The following is a 15102-nucleotide window of genomic DNA, read 5'->3' as shown; positions in this document are numbered from 1 at the left end:
CTTAGTTGGATTCACTCACTCTGAGCTCCAGTGCTGGGGCAACAGCTCAAAAGGCACCCAGGACATAGGGAAAGGAACTGAATCATCCAGCAAGGGCTGGAGGGGCAACTCTGTTTTTCCCAGAGTTCTGGCTGAGGCCATTGCTCCTTTCCTGAGCTCTGCCCTACAAAGAGCTGACTGGTGGGTGTCGTAAAGGATTATCAACCTAGCTAACACTGTTTTCACTGCCCTGATGATTCCCTGAGACCCCACTCCACCCAACTTGTGAGCCCACACAAGCATCTTCCAGTGGTGTTTCCATTCAAATGTCCTGTTTTGTTTCATGCTTTTGATATTCTTAAAATCTCTCAAGGGTCCGCAAATCCCAAACAAGCCACATCTGGCCTAAGTGTGCCTCATACCTCTTGCTAAGCAGCCCTAGGCTTAGCACCACTGGCAGTCATAACCTCAGTTTTCAGGTGGCCTCTTCCAGGCACCTCCAAGCCTAGTGCAAGTAGCAGACATCTGCTGATCACTTTGTATACGCAGCAAGGCACAGGCAGCAACTGACCTTGGCATGCACCTCCTAGGAGGCCTTAGAGCCAGTGCACCCAGTGGACAGCTTCAGACCATGCCAAAGTACCACCCAACCACTTCTATGTTCAACACGCTCAAGAGGAGGACTCATTGGGCACCAGAGCCCTGCTGAAGGGAGTCCTGCATGGATTTAGCCCCTGCATAGTAGATTTTCTGTGCCAGCACTCACAACCAATCAGCCTGAGGTTAAATCCCTCGCATTGATGTACCAACAGCAATTAAGGCTCAACATCAACAGGAGGGAGCACACAGCCCAATAGAAGAGCACATCTGGAGCACCCAGCTCAGGTGACCTGGGAGGCAGTGCCACTGGGCCCTACAGGACACCTACATAAAGCTACTCTACCAAGACTGGGAGATGTAGCATATCTGTCTAATCCATAGAAACAAACACAGGAGGCAGCCAAAATGAGGAGACAAAGAAACATGGCCCAAATGAAAGAATAGGTCAAAACTCCAGAAAAAGAACTAAATGACAACCAAAAAAATAGACAAGCCATCTACCAGATGCAGAGTTCAAAACATTGGTTATAAGGATGCTCAGTGAATTTAGGGGAAGAGTAGATGAACTTAGTGAGAATTTCAACAAAAACGTAGGAAACAAAAATGGAGTTAGAGAACAAAGAACCAGTCAGACATGAAGGACCTACTAACTGAAATGAAGAGTACATTACAGGGAATAAACAGTAGAGTAGATGAAGCAGAGCATCAAATCAATGATTTGGAATATAAGGAAGCAGAAAATACCCAATCAGAATGACAAAAAAAATTTTTTTAATGAGGATACTTTAAAGAACCTCTGGGATAACATCAAGTGTACATATAATCACATCATGGGGATACCTAAAGGAGAAGAGAGAAAGTAAGGATTAGAAAACCTATTAGAAAAAATAATGATGGAAAACTTCCCTAACCTGGTAAAGGAAATAGGCATAGAAGTCCAAGAAGTGCAGAGAGTCCCAAACAAGATGAACTCAAAGAGGTCCACACCAAAGCACATTATAATTAAAATGCCAAAGGTCCTGGCTGGCGTAGCTCAGTGGATTGAGTGCGGGCTGCGAACCTAAGCATCGCAGGTTCAATTCCCAGTCAGGGCACATGCCTGGGTTGCAGGCCACGGCCCCCAGCAACCACACATTGATGTTTCTCTCTCTCTCTTGTTCTCCCTCCCTTCCCTCTCTAAAAATAAATAAATAAAATCTTTCAAAATAAGTAGATAAATCAATCAATAAAAAAATAAAAATAACCTGGCTGGCGTAGCTCAGTGGATTGAGCGCGGGCTGGGAACCAAAGTGTCCCAGGTTCGATTCCCAGCCAGGGTACATTCCTGGGTTGCAGGCCAAAACCCCCAGCAACCGCACATTGATGTCTCTCTCTCTCTCTCTATCTCCCTCTCTCTCTATCTCCCTCCCTTCCCTCTCTAAAAATAAACAAATAAAATCTTAAAAAATAAATAAATAAATAAATAAAAATAAAATGCCAAAGGTTAAAGACAAATTTAAAAGCAACAAGAGAGCCCTGGCTGGTATGGCTCAGTGGATTGAGCACTGGCCTGCAAACCAAAGGGTCACTGGTTTAATTCCCAGTCAGGGCATGTGCCTGGGTTGTGGGCCAGGTCCCTGGTGTGGGGGCACGCTACAGGCAACAGCACATTAATGTTTCTCTCCCTCTCTTTTTCCCTCCCCTCCCCTTTCTCTGAAAGTAAATAAGTAAAATCTTTTTAAAAACCCACAAGAGAAAAGCAGGTAGTTACCAACAAGGGAGGTCTCAAAGATAGTCCACTGTATTCTGAACAGAAACTGCAAGCCAGAAGGGATTGGCATAAAATATTCAGTGATAAAAAGCAAGGACCTACAAGTAATGTACCCAACAAAGCTATCATTTACAATAAAAGGACAGATAAAGAGCTTTCCAGACTAGAAAAAGTTAAAGGAGCTCACCACCACCAAACCAGTATTTCAAGAAACATTAAAGGGTCTTCTTTAAGAAGAAGGAGGAAGAGAAGGAGAAAGATTAAAAGTATGCATAACAAAATGGCAATAAATACATATCTATCAACAACTATATTGAATACAAGTGGCTTAAATGCTCTAATCTAAATACGGCAACTGATTGGATAACAAAGTAAGACCCTTATGTTTGCTGTCTACAAGAGATTTCAGATAAAAAAAAACACACAGACTGAAAGTTAAGTGATGGAAAAATACTTCATGAAAATGGAAACAAAGAAAAAAAAGTTGAAGTAGCAATACTTAAACCAGACAAAATAGACTTTAAAACAAAGGCTATAACAAGAGACAAAGAAGCACCTAGAAATTCTACTTCTAGGAATTTATCCAAAGAATCCCAAAACACTAAATCAAAAATATATATGTATTCATATATTAATTGCCGAATTATTTACAGTGGCCAACCTAAGTGTCCATCAATAAATGAATGGATAAATAAGTGGTGAATATATATAATGGAATATAACTCAACCACAAAAAAAAATGAAATGTTGCCATCTGCAACAACATAGATGGACCTAGAGTATTATACTAAATTAATTAATTCAGACAGAGAAAGACAAATGCTTTATAATTTCATTTGTATGTGGAATCTAAAAAACAAAATAAAATAAGCAGAACAGAAATAGGCTTAGATACGGAAAACATTTTGACAGTTGCCAGATGGGAGGAGGGGTTGAAAGATGGGTGGAAAAGATGAAGGGATTAAGAAGTACCTATTGGTAGTTGCAGAATGCTCATGGGGATGTAACATACAGCATAGGGAATATAGTCAATAGTATTGTAATAACTATGGTATCAGATGGGTGCTAGATTTATCAAGGTGATCAATGTATATTATATAAATGTTTAATCACTGGGTTGTACATGTGAAACTAATATAATATTGTACATCAACTGTAATTGAAAAAATTATTTTAAAAAATTGTAAAATTATATAACCTTGTATGCAACTCTGCCTGTGCTTTATGGGGCAAGTTTTTAGGAATTTAGGAGTGTTGACTTCACTTGAGAAGCTACATATTTAGAGTGGGCTTTAAAAATTGAATTTTTATTTTTTGAGAAAGCATTCTTTATTTTACAACAGTACATGTACTTTAAAGCTTCTTTGAACTCATAGAAAGGGAAAAATAAGAAAAATATAAAGTCATCCTTCTAAGGAAAAAAATCACTATTTTTATGTTTGTGTATTTTCTTCCAGGCTTTTTTCTACTAAGATGGTATATGCTGATTTTGGAAGAGGATACTACTGAAATTTAAATGAATGTGGAATTAGCATTAGATCTCTTACATTTATTCTGGACCACACAATTGAAAAAGCCCAGATTAAGGCAAAATACCCACTTGGGGGGTGTTGTTTCTTAAGATTTTATTTAAATATAGTTGGTATACAATATTACATTAGTTATATTAATGTTATGTGTACAGTAAGGAATTTGACATTTTTTATACCTTATAATGTGATTACCCCACTAATTCTAGTAATCATTAGTCACCATGCAAACTTATCACAATATTATTGACTTCTCCTTCACCTTTTTCACTCATCCCTCCACTGCCTCCCTTCTGGCAATCATCCCTTCGTTCTCTATGGGTCTGTTTTTATTTTGTTAGTTTTTAGATTCTATATATCAGTGAAACCATAGAGTATTTGTCCATCTCTGTCTGACCTATATACCCTCTTGATCCATACATGTTGCCTCAGATGGCAAGATTTCAATTTTTTATTGCTGTGTAATATTCCATTGCGTGTATATATAACACATCTTCTTTATCCAGTCATCTATGGATGGACAGCTACATTGCTTCCATATCTTAGCTATTATAAATAATGCTGCAATGTACATAGAGAGGTATATCTATTCAAATTAGTGTTTTCATTTTCTTTGGATAAATACCCAGAAGTAGAATTGCTGAATCCATTGATCTACTATTAGTTTTTTTGAGGAATCTCCGTACTGGTTTCCATAGTGGCTGCACCGATTTTCAGTCCCAGCAACAGTGCACTAGTGTTCCCTTTTCTCCATATCCTTGCCAACACTTTTTGTTCACTTTTTTATGAGTCATTCTGACTGGTGTGAGGTAGTATCTCATTGCGGTTTTGATTTGTGATATCGAGCATCTTTTCATATGTCTTGTTATTAAGTTGTATGAATATCTTATGTATTTTGGATACCAGCCTCTTAACAGATACATCATTTGAGAATATATTCTCACATTGAGTAGATTGTCTTTTTGTTTTGTTCATAGTTTCCTTCACTGTGCATAAGCTTTTTAGTCAGATGAAGTTCCACCTGTTTATTTTTACCTTTGTTTCCCTTGCTCTAGGGGACATATCCAAAAAGGTGTTACTCAGACTGATGTTAAGTAGTTTACTACCTATGTTTTCTTATAGGAGTTTCATAGTTTCAGGTCTTACATTTACATCTTTAATTCATTTTGAGTTTATTTTTACATATGGTGTACGAGAGTAGTCCAGTTTGATCTTTTTGCATGTGTCAGTCTAGTTTTCCCAATACCACTTGTTGAAGAAACTGTCATTACTCCTCGTATATTCTTACCTTCTTTGTTGTAGAATAGTCAGCCATACAAGCAAGGGTTTATTTGTGGGCTCTCCGTTCTAGTCCATTGTGTCTAGATCTATGTGTCTTTTTTGTGTGTCAGTACCATACTGTTTTGGTTATTATGGCTTTGAAGTATAGTTTGCAATCAGGGAGCATGACACCTCCAACTCTGTACTTCTTTCTCAGGATTTTTCTGGCTACTTGTGGCCTTTTGTGATTCCATATAAACTTTAGGATTATTCAAATTCTGAGAAGAATGTCATTGGTATTTTGATAGGAATTGTACTGAATCTGTAGATTGCTTTGGATAGTATTGTTATTTTAACAATATTTATTTTTCTAATCCATGAGCATGGTGTATCCTTTCATTTATTTGTATCCTCTTAAATTTCTTTCTCCAATGTCTTATAGTCTTCAGAGTATAGGTATTTTACCTCATCAGTTAAAATTATTCCTTGTTATTTTCTCCTTTTTGACACAGTTGTTAATGGGATTGTTTTCTTAATTTCTCCATCTGATTGTTTATTATTAGTATATAGGAATGTGAAAAGCTTCTGTATATTAATTTTGTATCCTGCTACTTTACTGAATTCTTTCATTAATTCTATTAAATCTTGGTGGATTCTTTAGGGTTTTCTGTATATAATATGCCATCTGCTAATATTTTTTAATACACTCACAAATTTCCCCTCCTCCTGAAGGTGAAGCATATGAAACCCAGGAAATTCATTTCACGACTCCCATTCTTCACAGGTGCCCCTGACCCCACAGCTGGGGCCAGCATTGATGATGAAAACTGTTGGCACTTGGATGAAGAACAGGTGAAAGAACAAGTGAAGCTCTTTCTCTCCCAGGGTGGTTACTATGGCTCTGGAAAGCAACTCAATTCAATGTTTGCCAAGGTAAGCTGTGGAAAGGTTCTTAATTTTTTTTAATTTCACTTTTTTAAGTAAATGGAATTCAACACACTTTTGGCTTCATGCATTGTAGCCAGCTCACTTGCCCTAGCTGTACCAAGTGCTTGAACATTAATGGGAGCAGTTGACCAGAGCAGAGCTGAGCAGGCTGCATCCGGGGAGCCCTGCTGCCTCACCCTGGTGGCCTTCTTCCTTCTGCTCCACTCAAAATCAGCTGGCATTGCTGGGGATTTTAGTCATGAAGATTTGGACCCAAGACTGGCTGATGAGGCCTCGAGGAGATTTTTGGTGCTGGGGGCTCTCCCAGCAGGTTTTCTTTCTTTTTTAAAAACACATTTAGTGAGATATAATTCACATACCATAGAATTCATCCATTTTAAAGTGTGTAATTGTTATGCAAAGAGCTGAGGTCCAAGGAAATCTCGGCATATTGTTTGTTGATTCCAAAGAAATAACCTGGTCGACCGGTTGTGAAACTGATCAGGTTAACTCCTAATAAACCCTGACACGGGTTTATTAGGAGTTAAGTGCACACTGGTGCTGGCTGACCGGTGAAATTTTCCATCCGGCCTGTGGACAAGCCACACAGGAGGTGGCCGATCAGTGAAATTTTACCATAACTCAGACTCTCCCAGTACAAAGTTATAGAGTACAGAAAACAAAGCAAAACTGGGCATGCAGGTGGAGGGGGTCGTGCTCGTGCACAAGCTGTGTGAGACCAAAACGCAAACCATTTCTCTACAGTTCTTTACCATCCAGGCCCCCATCCGAGAACAGTTTCTGTTGAGCCATTTCTTGACTGAGGTGCTGGCCAGTTTCCCAGGGTGGATTTCACAGTCCACTTACTGATAGCTTTCATCATGCTCCCACAAGGTGGGAGGGGAGTTGGAGCTCGGGTAGGGGCTCATGTTCCCATTTACCATACAGCAGTTCAGTGGTTTTTAGTATGTTCAGATATACGTACCCATCACCACAGTCAGCTTTAGCATATTTTCATTACCTTAAAAAGAGCCCCCCTACCCTTTAGTTATCATTCCCCTATCCAGCATGTCCCCTCCCCCAGCACTGAGCAACCACTAATCTACTTCTTGTCTCTATAGATTTTCCTATTCTGGACCTTAATAAGAATGGAATCATGTAGTATGCAGTCTTTTGTGACTGGCTTCTTACAACTAGCATATTTCAGGGGTCAGCTGCATTAGTGGCATGTATCAGTACTTCATCCTCTTTATGTCCGAATAATAGTCCATTGTATGGATACCCCACATTTTGTCTATCCATTTGCCTGTTGATGGCCGTTTGGATTGTTTCCACCTTTTGGCTATTACAAATAATTCTAATAGAAACGTTCTTGTACAAGTTCCTATGTGGACATGTTTTTATTTCTCTCCAGGACATGGAATTGATGGGTCATATGATAACTCTGTGTTTAATTGTCTGAGGAACTGCTAAACTGATTCCAAATTGGCAGCATCATTTTACATCCCCACCAATGGTGTATTAGTGTCCCGATTTCTCTATATCCTCACCAATACTTGTTGTTACCTGACTTTCTGATTCTCACCGCCCTAGTGGGTGTGAAGTGGTATCCCATTATGCATCGCAGGCTTTCTTGGTACATGCGGTGAACTTGCTTACAGAACAAGGGGCCTTCTAAAGCTCTTTGGAAATGTTGTGATTAGATACTTCATCTCTTCCCCCTCCTCACCTTTCTAATTCTCCTACTTTTTTTATGATGTGCAGTCACCAACCCCTTGCCCCTCCTTATGTGTCAGGTCCGAGAGATGCTGCGGATGAGAGATTCCAACGGAGCGAGGATGCTGACGCTAATAACTGAGCAGTTTATGGCTGACCCACGACTCACACTCTGGAGGCAGCAAGGAACAAGCATGACAGATAAGTGCAGGCAGCTCTGGGATGAACTAGGTAAGTTTTCATATCTAAGAGAAGAGCTATGTCTGTCCTACCAGCTCACTCATGGGCAACAAGTGTTAGTGAACACTTGCCATCGGTCATTACATAGATCTTGCTGAGTGAACTTTAGCACAGCTGGTGGAGGACTTAGGCTCTACAAAGGCCAGCGGAATAATTCTGAACTCACCTGTGCTGCTTCTATAGCATTGCACTTTGTTATTGATAGCATCCAGATGATATCACACAGACACTTTTGCTGAGAGGAAACCTCTTCCCTTGGCTTCTGTTGCTTGGCCAGGATCTCCAAATATTTGGCAGCCTTATTTCCCCACCTCAAGTCCCTAGCTCTGTTCTTCCTTTTTACTCTGAAACAGACCTCTTAGACATAGAGCAATTTCCAAGACCAGGGCCTTGGACTTCCATTCTCCTTTCTCTGTACTCCCTTGAAAACTTTATTATTATCATGGCTTCAGAGTTTACCTCTATGGTGATCTCAGCCTCATCTTCTTTCCACTTATCTGAGTTCCAGTTTCATATTAGCAGCTACCCTTTAACCATTTCCACCGAAAAATTCCTTGATCACCTTAAGATTGGGAAATCTAAAATGAGCTCAGGCCTCCAATAAGAAAAGGTTCCCTTGACTCTGGCAATTCCTTACTCTACCAAACGTATTCCAAACACTCATGTTTCTTCCTTTTCTTTTGTTTAATTTCTTTTTTATTTCTTAAATACATTTTATTGTTTATGCTATTACAGTTGTTGCATTTTTTTTTCCTCTTTATTCCCCTCTACCCTGCCCCTCCTCCCAGCAGCATTTCCCCTCTTAGTTCATGTCCATGGGTCGTACATATAAGTTCTTTGGCTTCTCCATTTCCTATACTATTCTTAACCTCCCCATGTCTATTTTCTACCTACCATTTATGCTTCTTATTCCCTGTACCTTTTCTACCATTTCCCCCCCTCCCCTTCCCCTCTGATAACCCTCCATGTGATCTCCATTTCTGTGATTCTTGAACACTCATTTTTCTTTCATTCCCTACATCCAGTCACCAGCTTCATTTGATTCCCCAGTCTTCAAAATGCAGTTTAGTGTCCATTCCCACTTTTTATATACCATCACACTGGTCTTGTTGAGGGCCTTGGGACTTTTAGATTAAATTAAAACTGTGGCTTCCTGAATGGCCTCTCTGGCACATTCTTCTTACTAAGGCCATATTCTTTGGTTATCATTTCCTTTTATCATTCCCTTGCTGCTCCAACACTAGTTTGCAGTGCCGAGACTCAACTCCTCTCCTTGTTTTCAGAATCTTCCATACCTTGGACTCACCATCTAATCATGGGTTATACTGAAAAAGTTTTATATGACATAGTCTAAAAGTTAATATAGCTCCTCAGTACTTCCCCCACCCCAGAAAGCAACAACAAACTTTCCACTTGTACAATATAGCCCAAAAAACCTGTAGTGGAGGGTTTTAGTGAATTCTTCTGGACTGAAGCCTGTATTTTATAGTATTAGGGCAAAAGCCTTGGAGAATGAGATATAATGACTCTGGGACTTGGTTACCTTGAGGCTAAGTGTGCTTTTTAGTTTGGGTGCTGAGGCTTTTTGATATCATGTGGAGCACTAATGGCATTGGAGCTTTCATTAATGATGACTAGGTATGTTATTGTTATGTGCCAATCTCCATATTAAAGATTGTACTCACATTGTTTCATTTAATTCTCATAACAACCCTATAAGGTAATCACGTATTTATTGCAAAGAAACAGATAGCTCTGTTTACTTCTAGATACAGAATAAAATGAATTATAGAAAATTCTCTCTGCCTTCACATAATCACACTTCCTGAAATACAGGAATGCTGTACTATTAGTCTATAGCTACTGCTCCAACCCGTTGTGACCAGGGTCACATGACATACTGCATGGCAACTTGAGAACTGCTTCTAGACTCTTTCACAAGAAGGAATTATAGGTAGACTTCCTTCCGGATTTAAGATATTGGCATCTCCATATTTTTAGAAGACAAGACTGAGCTCAGAAAAGTTAAGTTTTTCAAAGTCACACACTAATAAGTAGTGGCTCTAATACTTGAACCCCAATCTATCTGACTCCAAAACAAACATCCTTCTGCAACATCTCCTTCAGTTCTATCTTGTTTTGCACTTTTGCCCCTCAAAACGCATACTTCCTAAGAATTTGAAGTTATCCTTCAGAGTCAGTTTCATCTGATTTCTCTTGGAGTAATTTTTATAACAATCATGGGATTGTGCTGTGGACTTGGGCTTGGTCTTTGGAGCAAAGGTAGGTGAGAGGAAGTAAGCAGAGCTGCCTCCCATGTGCTTTTAAAGCTCTCATCATATACTTAGGTTCATTAGGAAAAGCTCTTGCTTCTGACATTTTCATATATAAGAAATTCTTCCAAGAAACTCTCAGCATTCTGCAAAGACTGGTTCTAAAATTTCTCTGAATCACCTGGAGTACCTGTTTAAACAAATTATGAGACCTATCCCTAGAGTTTCTGGCTCAAACAAATTGCCAGGGGATGCTGATGCTACTATTCCAGAGACCACGTTTTGAGAACCACTGTACTAAGGGAAGCCTTATGGGTTTAGATAATGTACCACAGTGCATTCGTGCTACCCCTGTCTACCCCGACCATTACTTACTGGTCACGAGGCCCGCTCGCTTCGGGAGGGCCTCAGCAGGGTTTGTAGGAACTTAGACAGTGGGCTCACTACTTTCAGTTCCTGAACCAGAGAAAATAAAAACTGTCAGACATGAAGTTTTCTCATTTTCCCATGTCTGTACACATGTGCTTTACTGTCTTTTCTGTTAAAATCTATAAAGTGTCTCTGCTCCCATAAAAGGCCAGTCCTTATGGCCCTATGCCATCTCCTTTTCTCAAGAATTTTGCTCCTACAGTTATCTCCTTTCTCTGGCATGATTAATTCTTTCCCCTCTACTGGGTCAACCCCATCAGCATACAAATATGTTCTAATACCTTCAGTCTCATAAAAAAGTACTTTTAATGTTCCCACCCCCCTCCAATCATTACTCCATTTTTCTTCCCTTTAAAGCAATAATTCTTGAAAAACTTATCTGTAATCACTCTTTTGCATTTGCTCACCTCGATTGTCTCTTGAGCCCACTATAGTTGAGCTTCCATTGCTCATTGGTGCCACCCTGCTAAAGTAGTTCTTGTCAAAGTCATCAGTAACTTCAATATTGCCAGATACGGTGGTCACTTCTCAGTTGTAACCTCTTAGCAGTTTACAATAAAAATGACCATATCCTTATTGAAACCTATTCTTTTCTTGGCTTCTGTAACAGTACTCACTCTTGGTTTCTTCCTGTTTTCCTAGCTTGCTTTGCAGGCATTTCTGCTTTTCCTCAACCCTTCCTAATATTGAGAATGCCACAGCACCCACTTCCCTATCTACATTCCCTTCTTAAGTGATCATATTCAGTCCCATGGCTTTAAATACCATCCAGATGCAGGTAAATTATAAATTTATGTCTCTAGCCCTGACCCTTCTCCTGAGCTCTAGGCTCAATGTCCAGCTTCCTGACACTTCTAAGAAACACCCAAACTTAACATGACCATCACAGAACTCTTAATTTTCCTGTCAAAGCCTGATTTTCCCCTTGTTGTCCCCATCTCAGTACACATCAGCAAGATGTATCTAGATGCTCAAGAAGAAAACCTAAGTCATCCTTGGTTCCCTGTGTTTCCTATCTTCTGCACCCTGTCCAGAACCTGTTGACTCACAGAGTTAGAGCACTGAATGAGATAATGTATATAAAATGCTTAATATAATGCTTTTCCCATTAAAATGTAATTGATATTACTTTACTATTAAATTTAATATATAATTATGTAAATTTTAAACTTTGGTTAGAGTTTTTGACACTTTTTTTAAGTTGCTGGACAATATGCTTTTGGATATTGGTAACTAGTCCCATGAGTGCTATTATAAGGAGGCAACTGCAGGATGTTTTTTGCTTTGGCTCATTCTTAGAGATGTGATAACTTTTGTTTTGTTTTAAGATTTTATTTATTTATTTTAAGAGAGAGGGGAAGGGAAGGAGAAAGAGAGGGAGAGAAACATCAATGTGTGATTGCCTCTCACATGCCCCCACTGGGGACCTGGCCCACAACCCTGGCATGTGCCCTGACTGGGAATCGAACTAGCAACCCTTTGCTTGGCCGTCCAGCGGTCAATCCACTGAGCCACGCAAGCCAGGGCAAGAGATGTGATAGTTTTTTTGAAATAAAAAAACTTGGAGTGTTTTTGAAATAAATTCATAAGGACTTAATAAAACAGAAAACTTAATTTTAACTTACAGGTGAAAGTACATGTTTTCACTTTCTAGGGATCCCTTCTTTAATATGTAAATGCCCAGGAAATAGGAACTCCTTGATGACTAGAGTTACACATTTTCTGTTTATATTAAGCCTCTCCCAACTCACCCAATTGGTTTTCCATTCCTTTAGTCCTGTCGATTTTGGAATTCGATCATTAGAATCCCTTTAGTTGCCAAATTTACTGCCTCTTTTTGGTTCTCATTCTACTTGTGAAGATTAAATGTGAAAAACTGTTACTTCACTATAAATGAAAAGTACTTTTTAAACTGTAAAATAAATGCTTATTACTAATACCGACAGTGCCACATTGCTAATTGGCTCATATGTCACCAATTTCTCCTGGCTCTTCCATCTCGCTCCTGTTGTGCTTATTCCTCATTTTCTGTTCACTACTTAAATATGGATGTTTTCTCAAAATTTTGTTCTTAGCATTCATCTCCTCACATCCTAAATGATAAGGTTTTCTTTTTTGTTAGTGGGAGAGCCCCCATCCCTCCCTACATTAATTTTTTAAAGATTTTATTACTTTTATTTTTAGAGAGAGAGGAAAGTAGGAGAAAGAAAGGAAGAATATATTGATGTGAGAGAGAAATATTGATCAGCTGCCTCTTGTATATACCCTGACCAGGGACTGAACCCTCACTCCAGGCATGTGCCCTAACCAGGAATCAAACCAGTGACAAAAAGGACAGGAAAGGACCATAAAAAAGAACAATTTAGAAATGAAAGATACACCAACTGAAACAAAGAACCATTTATGGGGAAACAGCAGTAGAGTGGATGAAGTCATGAATCAAATCAGCAATTTGGAATTTAAGGAAGCAAAAAACAACCATTCAGAATGGCAAGAGAAAAAAAAGAATCCAAAAAAATGAGGATAATGTAAGGAGCCTCTGGGACAACTTCAGGCATACCAACATTTGCATCATGGGGGTGCCTGAAGGCAGAGAGAGAACATGGAAACCTTAGAAAAAATCATGGAAAACTTCCCTAACCTGGTGAAAGAAATAGACATACAAATGCAGGAAGCTCAGAGAGTCCCAAACAAAATGAACTCAAAAAGGCCCACCCCAAGACACATCATAATTAAAATGCCAAAGATTAAATACAAAGAGAGGATCTTAAAATAAGTAAAAGAAAAGCAGTTGGCTACCTATAAGGGAGCCTGCATAAGACTGTCAGCTGATTTCTCAAAAGTAACTTTGCAGGCTAGAGGGTATTGGCAAGAAATATTCAAAGTGATGAAAAGCAGGGACCTACAACCAAGAATATACCCAGCAAAGCTGTAATTTGGAATTGAAGGACAGATAAAGAGTTTCCCAGACAAAAAAAAAACTAAAGGAGTACATCCCCAATATACCAGTATTATATGAAATGTTAAATGGTCTTCTTTAAAAGAAGAAAATGAAAAGTATGAACAATAAAATGGAAAAAAAATACATATCAACAATTGAATCTAAAAAACAAAATAAACAAACAAGCGGAACAGAAACACAATCATAGATATAGAAAACATTTTGATGGTTGCCAAATGGGAGGGGGGTGGGTATTTGGGTGAAAAAGGTGAGGGTAATAAGAAGTGCAAATAGGTAGTTACAGAATAGCCTTGGGGATGTAAAGTACAGTATAGGAAATGGACTAGCCAAAGAACTTACACAGGTGACCCATGGACATGAACAATGGTGGGGGGATTGCCTGAGAGAGGTGGGGTTCTGGGTGGAGGGAGGCAATGGGGGAAAATTTGGGACAACTGTCATAATATAAGCAACGAAATAGAATTTAAATAGAATTTAAATTTAAATGAAATAAATTTAAATGAAATATAATTTAAATATAAGCAATGAAATAATTTAAATAGAAATATATTTAAATTTAAATATTAAAAAAATAGTCGATAGCGAGACTTCCAGCAAGATGGAGGAATAGGTGGACGCACCGTACCTCCTCGCACAACCAAGACTAGAACAACAATAATTTACAGGCAGAATATCACTCAGAACTGACAGAGGATTTATCTGAATGGAAGTCGGACAGACAAGAAGTTGAAGTAGACCCGTACATCCAGACTGGTAGGAGGTGACGAGCCGGGCGGGCGCGGGGCTGGTGCGGGTCAGTGGCACGCAGAGATTGGGGAAAATTTGGCACAAAATCGGCTCAACAGCCATCCGGAGTGCGAGAACACAGCGGTGATCCCTGAGTATGCAAGCTGCGGCTGGCGGACCCAGAAGGCAGCGATTGTGGACCAGGGCAGGGCTCGCAGCCCAGGATCCCAAAGAAGGGTCTGAGCCCAGGAGACCAGAACTACCACCATTGTTCCCTCCCGCCCCCTCCCCCGCCCCCACATATAATGTCACAATCTAGCAACCGGGGTGCCCAGCCCCGGTGAACACCTAAGGCTCCGCCCCGCCCCCCCCACCGTAACAAGAGCGACCAGACCAGGAGGAGAGAGACAGGGAAAGACATAAGATATGTTTCCAACAGAACAGATCAGTCCCCCAGGACTCATCCTTTTGAGCGACCAAGAAATAGCCAATTGATCAGATGCACAGTTCAAAACACTGGGGATCAGAAAGCTCACAGAATTGGTTGATTTTGGGCGCAATTTAGATGAAAGGATGCAGGTTACCATAAAAGAGATGCAGGAAGATATGCGGAGGAGAGCCAATAGTGAAAGGAAGGAATCTGAGTCTCAAAACAATACAGTGGACCAGAAGGAAGATAGAATCAACCAAGCAGGAAAGCATGATGAAATA

At 39.7% G+C, this 15102-nt stretch overlaps 1 protein-coding gene across 3 annotated transcripts in view; it reads left to right on the top strand.

Annotated features, from left to right (window-relative positions):
- The window catches only part of ZSWIM5 (zinc finger SWIM-type containing 5), a 121650-nt gene that overhangs the window by 69868 nt on the left and 36680 nt on the right, over positions 1-15102 (top strand). For all 3 annotated transcript variants that reach the window (XM_045859950.1, XM_045859949.1, XM_045859948.1), the window contains exons 3-4: positions 5903-6051; positions 7842-7992. In XM_045859950.1, coding sequence (XP_045715906.1) covers positions 5903-6051; positions 7842-7992 — 300 coding nt within the window. The remainder of the gene's footprint in view (positions 1-5902; positions 6052-7841; positions 7993-15102) is intronic.

The sequence above is a fragment of the Phyllostomus hastatus genome, unplaced genomic scaffold (assembly GCF_019186645.2).
Source record: "Phyllostomus hastatus isolate PE091 unplaced genomic scaffold, TTU_PhHast_1.1 phas_scaffold_182, whole genome shotgun sequence".
Classification (NCBI taxonomy): Eukaryota; Metazoa; Chordata; class Mammalia; order Chiroptera; family Phyllostomidae; genus Phyllostomus; species Phyllostomus hastatus.
The sequence above is the reverse complement of the archived record's forward strand: the minus strand, read 5'-3'. Positions and strand labels throughout refer to the sequence as shown.